The sequence below is a fragment of the Trichechus manatus genome, unplaced genomic scaffold (genome assembly GCF_000243295.1).
Source record: "Trichechus manatus latirostris isolate Lorelei unplaced genomic scaffold, TriManLat1.0 scaffold00113, whole genome shotgun sequence".
Lineage (NCBI taxonomy): Eukaryota > Metazoa > Chordata > Mammalia > Sirenia > Trichechidae > Trichechus > Trichechus manatus.
In genome coordinates this window covers 5,319,525-5,336,194 of record NW_004444049.1, presented here as the reverse complement: position 1 = coordinate 5,336,194, position 16,670 = coordinate 5,319,525, and the positions used below count along the sequence as shown (strand labels likewise).

Sequence of the window (16,670 nt, the reverse complement as noted above, 5' to 3'; positions counted from 1 at the left end):
GGGGTGTGTGTGTGTGAGAGAGAGAGAGATTTTGTGACAGTGTGACCCATGGAAAGAACGTGCATGCTGGAGTCAGACAGTTCTGGGCCCTGGGTTGGATTCTGCTGGGTTGCTCACCAGCCGTGTGACCCAGATGAGGTACACAATCTCTTAGAGCCTCCTTTTCATCTGGATAATGGAGATATCAGGATAATTACATCTCAGGGTTGTTGGGGGGTGTTGTTGTTGTTGTTAGGTACCGTCAAGTCGGTTCCAACTCACAGCGATCCCATGTATAACAGAATGAAACACTGCTCGGTCCTGCGCCATCCTCACAATCATTATGCTTGAGCTCACTGTTGCAGCCACTGTGTCAGTCCATCTCGTTGAGGGTCTTCCTCTTTTTCGCTGACCCTCTACTTTACAAAGCATGATGTCCTTCTCCAGGGACTGATCCCTCCTGATAATATGTCCAAAGTATGAGACGTAATCTCGCCATCCTTGCTTCTACGGAACATTCTGGATGTACTTCTTTCGAGACAGAATGGTTTGTTCTTTTCGCAGTCCATGGTATGTTCAATATTCTTTGCCGGCACCACAGTTCAGAGGCTTCAATTCTTCGGTCTTCCTTAAGCATCGTCCATCTTTCGCATGCATATGGGTGAATGGGGGTAGAAGTAAAATAATGTCACGTGCTTAGCGCAGCACCAGGCACATGGTAAGAATTTGATAAATAGTTGTTGTTGTTGGGTGCCGTTGAGTCAATTCTAACTCCTAGTGACCCCACGTGACAGAATAGAACTGCCCCATAGGATTTTCTTGGCTGTAAATCTTTACGGGAGTGGATTGCCAGGTCTTTCTCCTGTGGAGCCACTGATGGCTTTGAGTCACCAACCTTTCTGGTTAGTAGCCGAGCACTTAACCATCACGCCAAGCCAGCAGGGCTTCTTTAATGAATAGTATCGGAAATAAATACACGTTAATAAAAAGCCTCAGGTTGAGAACCCTTGGAACTCTGACCACATAAGGAGGCACGCAGCCTGCGTGCACACGCACACACGTGTGTGCGCACACATCCACAGGAATAGCTGACCTCCCTGGCCAAACTCAAGTAGGTCGGGTCAGGGGTGACACAGGTGGCCAGGTGGTGGCACGTTTGAGGCCTGACACAGGTCAACTTTGATTGCATCCACCCTCCTGCCCCAGAAGACCATCCCTGCCCCCTCCCCAAGCAGCCTGTGTAGTTGACAGAGCAGGGGCTCAGCCCCCCACTCCTGACTTGGAGCAAGTCTTTTGGGCCCTCTGGGTTTCAGTTTCCCGGTCTTTATTTAAACAGGGAGTGTGTGTGTGTCTGTGTAAAGGAACCCTGGTAGCGTAGTGTTAAGTGCTTGGCTGCTAACCAAAAGGTCAGCGGTTTGAACCCACCAGCTGCTCCGCGGGAGAAAGATGTGACAGTACTTTAGTAAAGATGGCAGCCTTGGAAACCCTATGGGGCAGTTCTGCTCTGACCAGCAGGGTTGCTATGAGTCGGACTTGACGGCAGTGGGGCTTTTGTTATCCTGGTGTGTGTGTGACTACGTGACCCTGGAAGTCCCTTTCTGCTCTAACCGTCAGCCGAGCCACAAGGAAGTCCTTACAGAAGCAGCACATTCCAAGCTCCTCAGTCACCAACTCCCACCTCGTGGCTGCAGAAACGTTCCCGGGCCCTGACCTCACTAGCTCCCACCCAGGGAGGCCAGGAGAGAACTCCAGGGGGCACGGGGGCTGCTGGGAGTCTGGGGTGGGGGAAACCTGAGAGACCCTGGCCATGCCCTTTGGCCACTGTGTGAGCCTGGCCCCGTCTCTAACCCTCTCTGAGCCCCGGAAGCCCCACCCCTTAGGGTTGCAGGGAGACAAAAGGGGGTGATGGATGAGTGCGCTTGTGCTTGCCACGCAGTAGGTGCTCAATCACTGCTGCTGGAGGTCGTGTTTGTTTTTTTCAGTTCCCATACGCTTATCTTTTGTAATTGAAATATACATACAGTAAAGTGCAATCACCACAGTGTTCAACTCAATGACTTTTTTACATATGTGTAAACTCCTGTAGCTACAAGATCAAGATCAACATTTCCAGCAGCTCGGAAGCTCTCTTATCTCCATTCCCTGTCACTACCCCCAACTTCAGTTAACCACTATTATGACTTCTATCACCATAGATTAGTTTTACCTGCTCTTGAACTTCATATAAATGGAACCATATGGCGTGTACTTTTTTTTACCTCTGGCTTCCTTCACTCAACATGTCTGCAGGATTCATCCACGTTGCTGGGTGAACCTGTAGTCTAGTCTTTTCTATTGCTGCGTAGAATTCCATTGCATGAATAGTCCACGATCAGTCTCTCCATTCATCCGCTGATGACTATGAGGCCCTTCTGGTTTGGGACTATTTTGAATAAGGCTGCTGTGAACGTTCTTGATGTGTCCTTTGGTGGCCATTTGCACTCATTTCTCTTGGATATATGCCCAGGGGTGGAATTGCTGGGTCATAGGGTAGGTGTATGTCTGGTTTTAGTTGATTCTGCTCAACTGTTGCCCGAAGTGGTTATACTGTTTTCCATTCCACCAGCAGTGGGTAAGGGTTCGAGTTGCTCCACATCTGGTGTTGACATTTCAATTCACTGTAACGAACATTTATTCTCCTTGATCCTGGCCCTATCCTCTCTCTGCTGGACGCTTTCCTAGCCTCCAGCTAAGCACCCTCTTCTCCATTGCCCACCCAGCATTCTGAAGGAGTTGTATTTTTTTTTAAATCATGAGAATGTTCACCGAAGAATCTTTAAAAATTCTGACCCATGTCTCTCTCTGACTTGGACCCTTCTGAGCTCTGGCCCCTTCAGAATTGCTGAGGCCTGGGAAGAGGTGGGGCTGGATGCTTGATGCCCCCTGAGTCCTTGTAGGTTGCATGTTGATGGCAGGGGGGAGCTTAAAGGGCTACAAGGATAACACCGGTGGCCCACACGCTTGAGCTCTTATGAACCAGGCACTGTTCAAAGGATTTGTTTAATCCTCACAACAACCCTGGCAGACAGACAATCATGCTATACCCATTTTACAGACAAGGAAATGGAGGCACAGGGGAATTAAGTGACTAGCTAAAAGTCACACATGACGAAGTAGTGGAGCCAGGATTCGAACGTAGGCAGTCAGCCTCCAGAGCCCGGGCGTCTTGAAAGCACTCAGAATCTGTAACATGGCATTCTAGGTCCTCCCAGACTTGGTGGACCTTGGCTGCCTGCCCAGGCTCCCTCCTCTGCCTAGCTTCAATGCTGGCCTGACCCTCTCACCCTTTGCACAGTCTGTACCCTTTGCCCCGGGTGTACTCCCCCAACCCCCTCCCCTGGCCAACTCTCTTACCCTATGTTTCTGGTTACCATCTTCAGCAAGGCCTTCAGTGAGCCCCTACCAGTAAACCAGTTGCCATCGACTTCATTCCAACTCATGGTTACCCCATATGTTTCAGAGTAGAACTGAGCTCCACAGAGTTTTCAATGCCTGCCAACTTTTGGAGGTAGATCGCCAAGGCTTTCTTCCGAGGTGCCTCCGTATGAATTTAAACTGTCAGCCTTTCAGTTAGCAGAGTATGTTAACCGTTCCCAGCCCTCAGAGACTCCTTCCATGAGCCCCTAGGCTACATTAAATAAATCCCTCATACAAAATAGTCCCCTAGTACTATGCTAGATATTACTTTTTTCCTGCTCAGAATGATTTTTAAATCTTTGCATTTTTTGGGCTATGCAGTTTTGGGATACATGCACACACACATCCAAAAATGCAAAAAATTTGAAATTCTTTTTAAAAAATACATACATATACATACACACACACACATACGTTGTTGTTCTTGTAAGGTGCCGTCAAGTCGACTCCACCCTGTGTACAACAGAGCGAAACACTGCCGGGTCCTGCACCATCCTCACAATCATTGTTATACTTGAGCCCTTTGTTGCAGCCGCTGTATCATTCCATTTCATTGAAGGTCTTCCTCTTTTTTTGCTGACCCTCTACTTTACCAAGCATGATGTCCTTCTCCAGGGACTGGTCCCTCCTGATGACATGTCCAAAGTATGTGAGACGAAGTCTCACCATCCTCGCTTCTAAGGAGCGTTCTGGCTGTACTTCTTCCAAGACTGATTTGTTCGTTCTTCTGGCAGTCCGTGGTATATTCAACATTGTTCGCCAACACCATAATTCAGAGGCATCGATTCTTCAGTCTTCCTTATTCATTGTCCAGCTTTCACATGCATAGGAGGTGATTGAAAACACCGTGGCTTGGGTCAGGAGCACCTTAGTCTTTAAAGGGTCGCTTTAAAGACAGATGTATATAATTTCCCATTAAAACATGATTTGTATTTTTTGCTAAATTTATTTTGTTGTTGTTGTTGAGAATATACACAGCAAGACATCCACCAATTCAGCAGTTTATACATGTACAGTTTAGTGACATTGATTACTTTCTTTGAGTTGTGCAGCCATTCTCACCCTCCTTTTCTGAGTTGTTCCTCCCCCATTCACATAAACTCACTGTCGCCTAAGTTTCTTATCTAATCTTTCCAGTTGCTGTTGTCAATTTGATCCCATATAGTTTTTAAAAGAGCATAATGCTCAAGGCAGACCTTTCCTACTAGTTGAGATAAATTATTGTTGGGTTTTAAGATGACTTTGGGGATATTTTTGGTTTAAAGTTTAAAGATTATCTTAGGACAATAGTTTCAGGGGTTCCTCCACCCTCCATGGCTCCAGAAAGTTTAGAGTCTATGAGAATTTTAAATTCTGTTCTGCATTTCTCCCTCTTTGGTCAGGATTTTTCTATGGAATCTTTGATCAAAATGTTCAGTGATGGTAGTTGGGCACCATCCAGTTCCTCTGGTCTCATGACAAAGGAGTCAGTTGTTCATGGAGGCAATTAGCCACATATCCTCCCCTTATTCCTGATTCTCCTTCTTCCTCTGTTGCTCCAGGTGAATAGAGACCAACTGTTGTGCCTTGGATGCCACCTGATGATTTGTATTTTTAATGTTGCCTTATTTTTAAAAATTTAATTGCATTTCTTTTTCCACTAGGTGGACATGCCTCAAAATCCAAAAGCTACAAAAGGGTTTACCATCAGAAGCTTCCCTCCTACCCATTTCCCCTCCCACTTCTTCCAGACAATCAGTGTAACCAGTGTCTTGTGCATCTTTTCACCCAGAATGTAGCCTGCTCTACGCACGGTTTTGCTCCTTGCTTTTTTTGTTTTCTTATATCTTGGAAATCCTTCCACTGAGTATATATAGATCGGCCTCATTTTAAAACAATATCTACTTTATTGTGGTGAGTTTTACAGTTGATAAAATTCACAAGTTTGAAATATACTGGTTATGTGCTTTGACCAATGTATATAAACCCACATAACCACACTTCCAATCAAGATACAGAGCACTTTCACACCCCCCGGAAACTTCTCCGCTGCCCCTTTCAGTCGATATCTCCCTCCCACCCCCCAGAAATCTTTAGACTCTTCTAGAAGTCCACATTAATGGCCTCATATAGCGTGCGCTTTTCTGTGTCTGGCTTCTAGCTTTCAGCATTATTTCTGTGAGATTCCTCCATGCTGCTGCACGTAGCAATGGTTCATTCCTTTTCATTGCTGTGTGGTATTCCGTTACGGGGATGTACCACAGTTTCTTCATCCATTTTCCTGAGTTAATTGAATTAAAAGTTGACTTAAGCCAGATGTGAGGAGGTGGAGATAATCAAAGACTTGGTCCTGGCCCAAGGCACTTACTGCCCAGGGAAATGGCCTGACACAGGAAAACAGCCTTGGCGCCAGGGGGAAAATGCTGGGGGCAAGCGCTGGAGAGTGCCAGGGCATTGCAGGAGCCTCCAGGAAGGAAAGACTCTTTCTTATGGTAGAGGTGGGAGAGTGGGAGAAGGCTTCCTGGTAGAGGAAGATTTGAGGCTGGGGAGACATTTCTGGTGTAGGAGACAGTGGGTACAAAGGCCTGGGGTGGGGAGTGGGGGTCTGGGGTAGCTACGATTCAGATCATATGGGGAATAGACGTTGGGCAATGAGCTGGACAGGTGAGCTGGACAGCTGGGTGAGGTCTAGCCAAGGCCCTTGAATGCCCAGCTGAGACTTGGTCTGGGGGATAAAGGGGCCATGAGCAGAGTTAGAACACAGAAGTGATCTCTGCTCAGTTTACAGAGGCTAGAGTCTGGGATGGAGGTGGGATCCCTTGCTGGAGGCAAGGGTTTTCTGGGCCTGACCATCAGGGCCTTCAAGGGTCAGAGGGAGGTGTCTGGTAGGGCCTGGGGCTGAGGAAGTAGATGGGGTGAGAGTGGTGCAAGGCAGCTGATTCCAGAGCCTGGGTATCACCGTGGACACAGGGGCTCCCTTCCTCCCTGATTCCCTGGACACCAGCTGAGCACCCACGTGTGCCTGTCCCTCTGCTGTCCCTTGAGCCTCACACCACCCTGCTAGGATGGCAGTTCTGTCCCCCTGTGCAGAGGAGGACCCTGAGGCTCCAGAGAGCCAGGGGCAGGGCCATCGCTTCACTGCCCCTTCTCTGGGGCTCCCTCCCTATACCAGCCACTTCTCCAGCCCAGGGTAGCACTGGGGAGAGCATAAGAGACTTGGCCCCAGCCCTGGCTGGTCTCCAACTTGCTGTGTGCCCTCAGGCCAGTCTTTTTTCCTCTGGGAGCCTCAGTTTCCCTTCTTGCAGATCAGCAGTTTACCAGCTGCGCTCCCTAAAACCAAAGGTCTCAGTGAAGATCCAATTGGAGCAGGGAGAGAGCTGACCACTGGGCCCTCCTCTCTGCTTCAACCGGCCCAGCTCTGGGAGGGGGGGGTGGTCAACAACAATGTGAGGTTTGATGACCAAAGGCCTGGGTTTGAATCCCAGCTCAGCCATGTCCTGGCTTTGCAACCTGGACAACTCCCTTCTCTATGCCTCAGTTCCCTCACTTGTAAAAAGGATATGATAATAAATGTACCTGTCTCCCAGTTGTTGGGGAGTAAATAAGATAAGGTGTGGGGGACCTCATACCAACAAGAAAGCAGTGCCAGGAGCAGAGTGCGTCCTTTGGACCAGGGTGCCTGCGCAGACAATCTCCTAGTCCGGAGGAACACTGAAGAGAAGAAGGCTGACAGAGAGAAAAAGCCTTCCCCTGGAGCTGACACCCTCAATTTGGACTTTTAGCCTACTTTGACTGTGAGGAAATAAACTTCTCTTCGTTAAAAAAAAAAAAAAAGATAAGGTGTGGCTAGCGCTTAGCACAGGGCCTGGTACAGAATGGGATCAATGTCTGGGGATTCTGGCTATGGTGCTTTGCCCCTTGGAGACCATTTCCTGTGAACCACCGGTGTCTGGGGCTCTGCTATGGGTGCCCAGGAAAGCTGTGCCCGCTTGGCCTGGTACCTTCAGCTCCTGCCTCCTGCACATCCAGGCCCAGGGCAGCTGGAGTCTGTCACCCTGTTCTTGGGCTTCCCCCACTCTACCAGACTTGGAGCTTCCAGGTGCCACCCAGGATCCAGGGAGACGGGAGTGCTTCCCCCGCGGGTGCCAGCCCCTCCTCTGGGCCAGGAGGGGGGACGAAATGCTCATCCTGGGATGAAAGGCTCCTGGCCCCCGTCCTGGGCCAATAAACCAGCCCCGCCCATGTCGGGAGGACCTCCAGGCACTGGTGTAAACTGAGTCATGGGGGGCAAGTGGGTGAGTCACGCAGCGTGAGTGGGAGCCCGACGGGGCAGAGCTCGCCCGCTTGGGGCCCATGGCCACGCCTCACGGAGACACAACTCACTGCCCCCTAAGCAGGCCAGTGTGGCACCCTGGGGGACAGGAGCCAGCTGGGACGTGCACGCACACGTGTGTGTGTGTGTGTGTGTGTGTGTGTGTGTGTGTGTGTGTTGGGGAGGGGGGTGGCAGACAGGAAAGGGAGGCTCTGACTCGTGAGGAAAGGATTGAGGTTTGGAATGGAGCCGAAGCCCCAGAGGAAGATTTTGGCGCCAATGCCTCTCTGCCCTCTCCTGGTCTCTGAGGGTTTGGTGGATTTTTCCACAGGAGCCGGCTTTCTCCGCTTAACCCTGGGGGAGAGGAGCCGGGGCTGGGTGGGTGATCTGTCTGTCCTCTAGGGTCTGTAGGGGCAGAGTTGGGACCCAAGGGTGGAAGGTCCCCAGGAAATCACTGCAAACTTCACCCCAGGGAGGTGTCTGCCCCCAGGGGCCAGAGCTGCTCGGGGAGCAGGGGCGAAGCGCTGTGTCATGGATGTGTGTACTAGCACTGTGGGGGATGTGGTGGCTGCTGGGCAATGGCTAGCCTTGACCTTGGTCAAGTTATTTCACCTCTTCTGCCTCAGTTTCCTCATCAGTAAAATGGGGGTTGTGAGGACCAAAATGAGTTAGTATATATAGAGTGCCTTGGCAGCGCCTAGCACAGAGTAGGTCTGGGTACGTGTTTGCTCTTACTATTTAAGCCTCAGTTTCCTCATCTATAAAATGGATGAGGGAGGATGCTTGAGGTGTCCAGACAGGGTTCCAGTCTCCGGTTTTTATTGCCTGGGAAGCTGCCCCCTAAGCCCTGCCCTTTGCCCTCCCCTCTGTCCCTCTGCTGAGCCTGGGGGTCTTCCTCGCCCTGCCAGGAGGCCAGGGGCCAGGAAAAGATGAGGTTGGGGGACCGTGGGGCCGGTGTCTTCAGGTTACCTCTTGGTGCCTGAGGGATGCACGTCAGAGAAGCGGGGAGTTTCTCACCATGATGAATCAGCTGTGTGATCCAAGCCTCGTCCCTGCCAGGGCCCCTCCCAGCGGGTGGGAGCGGGGTGCAGCTGCCCCGCCGGGAAAATCCCCGAGAACCCCGCCAAAGCTCTAGCAGAAGCTTTCTCCCAACTCAGCTGTTTCCTGTCCCCCGAGTTAGCCTAGTTAGCCGTGAACGTGGCTGGAGTTAGGGGTTGTGCAGATATTCTCCCACTCCCTGCACCTCCTCCCTGGGGTCTGGGGGTTCGCAGTTTGTGTAAGAGGGAAGAGGAACAGTGGGGAGTCTCCTCATTTCTCTTGCCTCAGCCATCCCCCTGGCTTTATAGGAGGGAGCAAAGCACAGGTTTCACCCCGCCCACCTGGGCCTGAGCCACTTCCCCATGTGGGAGGGGGCTGGTCAACAGGGTAGAGCCCCCTGCCAGCCTGAGGAGGTGGGCTTCAGGGAGCCCTTGGCCCGTGAGGGGAGCAGCCTCCACTGTAGGCCTGAGAGACCCTTCCTGCCCAGGTAGGCTTAATCCCTGCACTGTTTGGGCTCAGTTTCTTCATCAGCAAAATGGGAATCTTTCTCTGGGTCCAGCGTCTCTGCCACTGGGTTTTGAGGCCTCAACCTGTGAGCTGTACAAATCGGATCCTAAGTCTTTGCTGGGGCTCCTTTGTTCTTGCCACCCTATCCCAGCAGCGCTTCCACATAGCGGGGGCTCAGTAATGCATCAGGTGCCCTGAAGTGCGATGGCCTGGGTTCAAATCCTGGCTCTGCCACTTACTAGCTTTGTAACCCTGGGCCAGTTACTGAGCTTCTCTGGGCCTCAGTTTCCTCTTCTGCAAAATGGCGACAATACTAGAGCCCAGTGAAGCTTCGATGGGATAAAGTAGGTAAACACTTAGCACAGTGCCTGCCTTTTGTTATGATTTCCTTGAATGAGGAAACCGAGGCTCGGAAACAGACGGTGACTTTCATTCAACTGCTCACTTAGTCACGCAATGCTTCTTGGCGCCTGCGCTAGGCCAGGTCCTGTGCCGGACCCTGAGGACACCCTGGGGAGTAAAGCATGGCTGCTGCCCTCAAGGCACCACAGATACGCAGACGAGAGCCAGAGGCGGGGGGGTCTTGTGGGAGCCCGGAGGAGGGGCTTCTGCAGTTGGGGTGAGGGTGGGGTGAGGGGGCAGGGGAGAAGAAACCTCTGGGAGGATGACACCCGAGGGTCAGGCATGAGCAGGGCCGTCAAGAGCAAGGGCACGTGCACCGGCCGGGACGTGAGAAAGGCCAGAGTGTGTGTGAGAAAACCGGACGCAGCTCATGTTTCTGGAATAAGAGGTTGAAGCCGGGAGCGGAGGAGAGACTAGGTTGGAGGGGCTTTGGGGGCCAGATTGGAGTCCCTGGTGCATTCATTCATTTATGGAGAGGCTGCTCCAAGGACAGGGCTGAAATGTGAACACCGTTCCTGCCCTCGTGGAGTGTGGGGCACGTGGTCTGGGCTCATGGCGTAGGGGCCAGCGGGACGCTAGACATCAATCAGTGATCACACAGTAACCACACCGTCCTACCCAACATGGTGCCGTGTGGCAGGTGCTCAAGCAGACGGCACTGCCGGAGGCCGGGGGCTGCGTGCCAGGGGCTGAAGGAAGTGCCAGTTGGCGCCAGTGGGCTGAGCACAAGGCAGAAGGGGTGCCCAAGGGAAGCTGGGCAGTGGGTGGGGATTGTCCTGCAGGATCCATAGACAGGGCTGTGTGTGTGGGAGTGGTGGTGAGGGGATGGGGTGCAGGAGGCAGTCTGGGCTAGAAGGAGACGAGGGGATGAGCGTGATACTGCTCAGTGAACCAGGTCTTGTTGACACCATGTGGGCATCCTGGCAGGACCCATGAGGGCCTGGCCAGGACCCTCAAGTCTTGGTCCTCTTTGGCCAAGGCACTGTGGGCCTGAGGGAGCAGGGCACCAGGCTCCAGCTCAACCACAGGTTCTAGGGACTTCCCAAGGCCTGTCCCCAGGAGTCAGGAGTCGGGTGGGGAGGAAGCTGGGGAAGGGGCTGAACCAGCATCCAGCATCGCTTGACTCACCCCCACTTCCACCCAGTCAGCCGAGTGGCATCTCTGCTCCCCTGCTCCAAATTCCGATTTGGTGAGGGTGCTGGAGGCTGAGTCAGCTCCGGCACAGCACGAGAGCAGTGTCCCAAGGGGCTCCCTGCCAGATGACCTGGCTCCTGACCAAGGCCAGGGCTGGGGGAAGAGTAGGGGGGCAGGAACCGGCTCCCAGAGACTACAGTAGCCTATCAGGACAGCCCAGCAAAGTCATGGGAGTGAAAGTGCTTTGTGGGTTGTAAAGAGCTGTGGGTGAGGCTTCCTCTTCAAGGCTGGAGGAGGCAGGGACGGGGTGCAAGTTCTAGCTCTCCCTGCTCTATTCACCACCTAACCCCAGGGAACTCCCTTCCCCTCTGGGCCTCAATGTTCCTGACCACAGAATGGGGCCAATATTTCCTTCAAAAAGAAGTTGAGACAAATTTGGTGACACATATGGAAATGCTTTGCAAACTGTTCAGTGGCCCCCATGACAGCGCCGTAAGAGAGGTCAGTATAAAGGGAGGACTGCCACGGCCACCAGCAAAGGTTGTACAGGTTGTTCGCTGCACAAGCACGTCCAGCCCAGGGCACTGAGACGCAGCCCGTGCTCCGCTCGCCAAACCATGTGCCTTGGCCCTGGCTGCCTCTGCCAGGGGGGCACCTTTCTTTAATCTGCCCAAATGCATATGCCGTACATACACATGTACATATATTACTCATAAACGTGAGGCTAACAGTGGTCTCTCGGGTCTGCCTGGAAGGGCCAAGCCCTTGGATTTACGGGAAATCACTGAGAAACTGATTCTGATTCTTGGGATGGGGGAGCAGGGCTGGCTTCCCAGACGTTCTGAGAGGAGCTGGGCCTTGGCAGTGAGATGTGTCTTAGTATTTCACGTAGACAAAAACACTCAAGACACAGACCCAAGCTGGGCTTTATTGAAATACCAGGAGCAGGCGCGGGACAAGGGAGCTGAGGAAGGGAGGTGGTGCAGGCTGAGTCGCAGGGAGGGGCGGGTCCGGTGTCCCTGGTGTCCCCTCTCTCTGCCAGGCGCTGAGTGGGCACAATGACTCCCCTACCCCCAACGGCATGCTCTGGCCCACAGGGCCCCTGCCCCATGGACTTCGAAGGCTCCAAGGGGAGGGACTGGAAGCACTGAGTTTTCTCCCTCGTGAGGGAGGAAGCGAAGAGGACGATGCAGGAGGAGAGAAGGTGCAGCCTGGTGAGGTGACAGGGGTGGCCGAGGACGGCTCCCCCCTCTGGCGTCTGGCCCCAGCCTGTGGTCCTGGGAGGGGGAGGGGAGCAGCAGCGAAGAGAGGCTGAGGGTCCGGCCCTCAGTGAGCCAGAGCCCCCCGCCTGTGGGGGCTTGAGTTAGTCCTAAACAGAGGGCAGAGGATCAAGGGAGTCGAAGATGCAGGCAGTCCCCGAGCTGGGGCCTGGCCTCCTTGGGGTGACGAGGAGGAAGGGGGGAGCATCCTTCCCAGCATGGATGGCCCATCCCAGGGTGGTCTCCCCCGCCTGGCCCCACTAGGTCAGTTCCACATTGTTGGCTCGATCAAGCACACGAGAGCCGCGGGCATCACCTCCCAGCTGGAAACGGCTCTCATAAAGAGTGGGGCAGAGGTGCCAGCGGTTGGCTCGGTAAATGCCCAGGTAGGTGTAGACGTCAGGCTTGTAGGTGAGCAGGCACTTAATGCCTGCAGCCCGGATGGCTGTGTCCGCCTCCAGTACACCCAAGCGGTCCGTGAAGTCGTCCGTGTAAACGCAGATGACCTGGCGCCCACCCTCCTTGGCCCGTGGGCTCACCTTGGCCACCTGAAGCTGGCCTTCGACCACCACGGCTCGGGCAATGCCGGCCCAGGCGTGGTCCAGCTTGAAGCCAGGTGTCAGGTGCATCAGCCACTTGCCTGAGAGCACCTGGTGGGTGACAGCCAGCTGGCGCAGGGTACTGGGTGTGATGGGCCGCCCGCTGGTCTGCAGAGCCTCCCAGGCTGCCTGCAGACCCTGCACGTCGCCAGAGTTGTGGGCGTAGCCCTGCCCGTACACTGCGATCCAGCCCACCGGCTCAGAGTTGGGCGAGCCAGGGTCCCCATAGCGGGTAACTTGGGATGGTGGGTACTTGGCCAACCAGGCATCCAGCTCAGAGGCAGGTGTGCTGCGAGCATCAAACACCAGCCAGGGGTCCATGTCAGCCGCCATGGCCTCTGCGGCCAAGTGCTCCGCGGTGAAGCCATCCTCCCGGCCGCCTGGAGAGTCTTCTTCCTCGGGCTCCTCACCTGGCTCCATCCTGCTAAGAGGGAATCCAGTCAGAGCGGGTCTGAGACAATAGCTACCGCTGGCTGGGCCCTACCAGGTGCCGGGTACTGGCCTAAACTGTGTGGCCTTGGGCAAGACTTAATATCACTGTGCCTCTGTTACCCTCACCTTCCTAATGGAATAACAACTCTTCCTGTCGCACAGAGCTGTTGTGAGAATTAAACGCCTGAGGTGGGGAAAGCACTACGTAAGTGTCACTGCTATTGTTGTGATCACCTCTGACTTACAGACGAGCACGCTGAAGCTCTAAAAGGCACCTGCCCAAGGTCACACCCGTACTATGGCAAAGCCGAAATGTGAATCCAGGGGTGGAAGCTCCCGGCCCCATCACAGCTCCTGGCCCTAGCGAAGCGCCCTTCGTCTCGTCAGAGCCTGGCAGAGAGCCGACGCTCTGGATTTAATGGAGGGAGGCACGCTCCCGCAGCACCCGAGGCGCGCCCTGTAGGGCCAGGCCTCCCGATGGGCGTTGTCGTGCCCACTTAAAGATGAAGACACTGCGGCCCAGAGAGGCAGTGACGGGCCCGCGGCCGATGGGGCGGTGCCCGGACACGAACCCTGGCTGGTTAGAGCCTGCAGGAGGGCCAGCTACCAGCCCCGCCGCGCCCGCCGCCATTAGCACCCGCAGACCGAAATGGGCCCCCGCCCCTGTCCTACCCCTCCCGCCGCACCACCGTCACCTCCGGCCTTCGCTGCGTTCGGCTCTGGCCCAACCCCGGGCCCGGCTCCGTTCCTGCCGGGGCTCCGCGCCGCCGCCACGCCCCTCCCCCGCCACGGCCGCCGCCATCTTAGCGTTCGCCTCCTCAACAACAACTTTATAGACAAGCGCAGCCACGGGGCGGGGCCGCCGGGCAGCGCAGCTGGGCGGGGCCGGAAAGGGGCGGGGCCACCGCGGGAACCCGAGGAGGCGGGCCGACCGGGAGGCGGAGTTAACGTTCGGTCTTCAGGCCTAGGGGGCCGGCAGGAGAGGCGGGCCGGACGGCCGGGGACGACACGCACCGCCCCGTAGGCTGAAGGGGAGGGTCCTGGGCGCTGCGAGCTTCGTCCTGAGAAGCGGCGCTAGGACCCCGTGGGGAACGGCGGGGGCGGAGCGGGCGGCGCCAGGACCCGGGGGAAGCGCGACGGGCGGACGGCAAGCAGGCCCGGGGGCCGGGAGGCTGCGGGCGGCGGCGCTGGGCCCGGCGGGTCGGGAGAGGCCCCGAGATGCCGAGCAAGAAGAAGAAGTACAACGCGCGGTTCCCGCCGGTGAGCACGTGGCCGGGCTGGGGAGGAGCAGGCCCGGCTCCGGGGAGGCCCGGCCCGAACCCCGCTGGGGGGGCGGGCACTTCGCGGTGTCCGGGGGCCTGGACGCCCCGCCCCCTTCCCCTCCCCCCCGTCTATGCCCCCCACCCGCCCTTATCTCCCGGTATCCCCTCTCGTACCCCCAGTACCCCTTTTCGGGAAGGAAGCGGTGGAGTCCGAGCTCTCTTCCCCTCTTTCCAGGCGCGGATCAAGAAGATCATGCAGACGGACGAGGAGATTGGGAAGGTGGCGGCGGCTGTGCCTGTCATCATCTGTATCCGGCCGGGGGCTGGCCGGTTGGGGGGCATGGGGGAGGGAGGCAGCCTGGGGAATCCCCCTACCGCCTTCTCCTTGACACCCTTCAGCCCGGGCGCTGGAGCTCTTCCTGGAGTCGCTGCTGAAGAAGGCCTGCCAGGTGACCCAGTCCCGCAACGCCAAGACCATGACCACGTCCCACCTGTGAGTGGCCCGCCGAGCTGGGAGGGGCCGTGGCCGAGAAGTTCAAGAGTTCACTCTCTTAGGGGAGGCGGGACTCTACTACCTAGGCAGGCGGCGCCCTGATCAAGAGGGAGGTGGAAGGCGGCTGACAGACAGTGGGATTGGACCGGTGAAGAAGGGGCTGGGTATTTCAGGCAGGGGGAGTAACCTGAGCAAAGGGAGCAGGTCTGGTGGTGGAGATGGGGTGAGAGTTCTTCCAGTTCTCATTCTCCTGACATCCAGGCCCTCTCTCTGGGCCCTACCTCAGTGCCGCCCTCCCCCCCCGCCCCGCCCCAGGAAGCAATGCATTGAATTGGAGCAGCAGTTTGACTTTCTGAAGGACCTGGTGGCCTCTGTGCCTGACATGCAGGGGGATGGAGAAGACAACCACATGGACGGGGACAAGGGTGCCCGCAGGTGGGGTGCCAGGTGTCCAGGTGGGGAAGGCCAAGGCCACAGGGGCAGGGGGTGGTTGGGGGGTGGCTCAGGAGAGGGGAGACCCCTGGGCAGATGGACTGTACCTTCCCGAAGGGGCCGGAAGCCAGGCAGCAGCAGCCGGAAGAATGGTGGCATGGGAAGCAAAGGCAAGGACAAGAAGCTGTCGGGGACGGACTCAGAGCAGGAGGTGAGGAGGCCCGATGCTCTGTCTGGCCCTGCTCTGATGGAGGGGGTGGCACCTGGGGGCCTCAGCATCAGGCTGAGCTGGCTGGAGGCTGGGGCCCATCATTATCAGGGACCTGTTTACACCTTGGTTTCTTTCTTTGTAAATCGGATCTATTGGGATCTGCCTCCTGTCCCACCACCCCCAGAGCTCTGGGGGCCCCAGCGATGGGCTCAGACATGCTTTTTCTCGTCACCCTGAGTTCTGCTTCCCTCACAGGACGAGTCTGAGGACACAGACACCGAGGGGGAAGAGGAGACGCCACAGCCCCCACCCCAGGCCAGCCACCCCCCTGCCCACTTTCAGAGGTAAACAGCTCAGCAGAGCCAGGAGGGCCAGCAGACTTGCCAAGACCAGCTTGTCCCTTCTGTCCTCTACGGCCATTGTTTGTTTCCGTGGCTTGTGGCAGATTTGGGGGGAACTGTCAGAAGGCCCCCTGTCACCCCAGGTGAGGGCAGTGGACGGAGCCTGGGCAGGGCTCTGTGTCCTGCTTTGGGCCCTTGCTGTCTCTGGGGCGTGGCTCCCTGTGGGCACAGAGGGTGATGGGCTCCTTGCCTGTGTCTGTAGAGGGTAGGGTGGGGTGGGGCTCCACAGGCAGGAATGGGCCTGGAGCATGGTCTGATTGTTGTCTCCTGCTTTCTGCCCCACAGCCCCCCAACGCCCTTCATGCCCTTCACCTCGACTGTGCCTCTGCCCCCAGCGCCCCCGGGCCCGTCAGCGCCAGATGCAGAGGATGAAGAGGATTATGACTCCTAGCGCCCCCTGCCCCCCAGGCTGTGCTCCCTTTTAGTTGGTTTTAGTTGTTCTGGGGGGAGAAGAGAGGGTAGAGCTGTTCTTAAATTTATTAAAATAAAATAAAAGGGAACATCGGTGTCTCTCCCAGTCTCTGTCCAAGGCTCTGTGGCCATTTTTCCTATCCATCCACCTGCCTTCCACCAGCTGAGCTGGGCCTGGGGGCAGCGGTGGGCTGGGCAGCAGTGGAGCGAAGGGAGAGATCAGCTGGAGAGGCCAGAGCCCGAGGTTCTGCCCAGGCAGGCCCAGAGATGCTGATGGAAGAAAGGTGGGCAGGGGGGCCTGAGGCCTGAGCCAGTAGGTGCTGGTCATGCTGGGGGGCGCCGGGCAGGCTCTTGTCCTTCTCT

General features: G+C 55.9%; 2 protein-coding genes across 5 annotated transcripts; one reads left to right on the top strand and one right to left on the bottom strand.

Moving 5' to 3' along the window:
* Window positions 1–11,735: 11,735 nt before the first annotated feature.
* Window positions 11,736–14,628, bottom strand: CUNH11orf68 (chromosome unknown C11orf68 homolog). The gene is made up of 2 exons (XM_023738287.1): window positions 14,534–14,628; window positions 11,736–13,086 (listed from the first exon to the last, which is right to left on the bottom strand). The coding sequence occupies exon 2, from the start codon at window positions 13,083–13,085 to the stop codon at window positions 12,327–12,329; it is 759 nt and encodes a 252-aa protein (XP_023594055.1). The 5' UTR covers window position 13,086; window positions 14,534–14,628; the 3' UTR covers window positions 11,736–12,326.
* On the top strand, window positions 14,072–16,391 carry DRAP1 (DR1 associated protein 1). Of its 4 annotated transcripts, none has more exons than XM_004383714.2 (7): window positions 14,072–14,357; window positions 14,595–14,667; window positions 14,759–14,852; window positions 15,168–15,287; window positions 15,402–15,495; window positions 15,751–15,839; window positions 16,182–16,381. In XM_004383714.2, the coding sequence occupies exons 1-7, from the start codon at window positions 14,316–14,318 to the stop codon at window positions 16,285–16,287; spliced, it is 618 nt and encodes a 205-aa protein (XP_004383771.1). In that variant the 5' UTR covers window positions 14,072–14,315; the 3' UTR covers window positions 16,288–16,381. The 4 variants fall into 4 exon arrangements, with proteins under 4 accessions (XP_004383771.1, XP_023594053.1, XP_023594052.1 ...); XM_023738285.1 differs by having other exon boundaries at window positions 14,196–14,357; window positions 15,381–15,495; window positions 16,182–16,391; XM_023738284.1 differs by having other exon boundaries at window positions 14,196–14,357; window positions 15,168–15,307; window positions 15,381–15,495; window positions 16,182–16,391.
* Window positions 16,392–16,670: the final 279 nt, after the last annotated feature.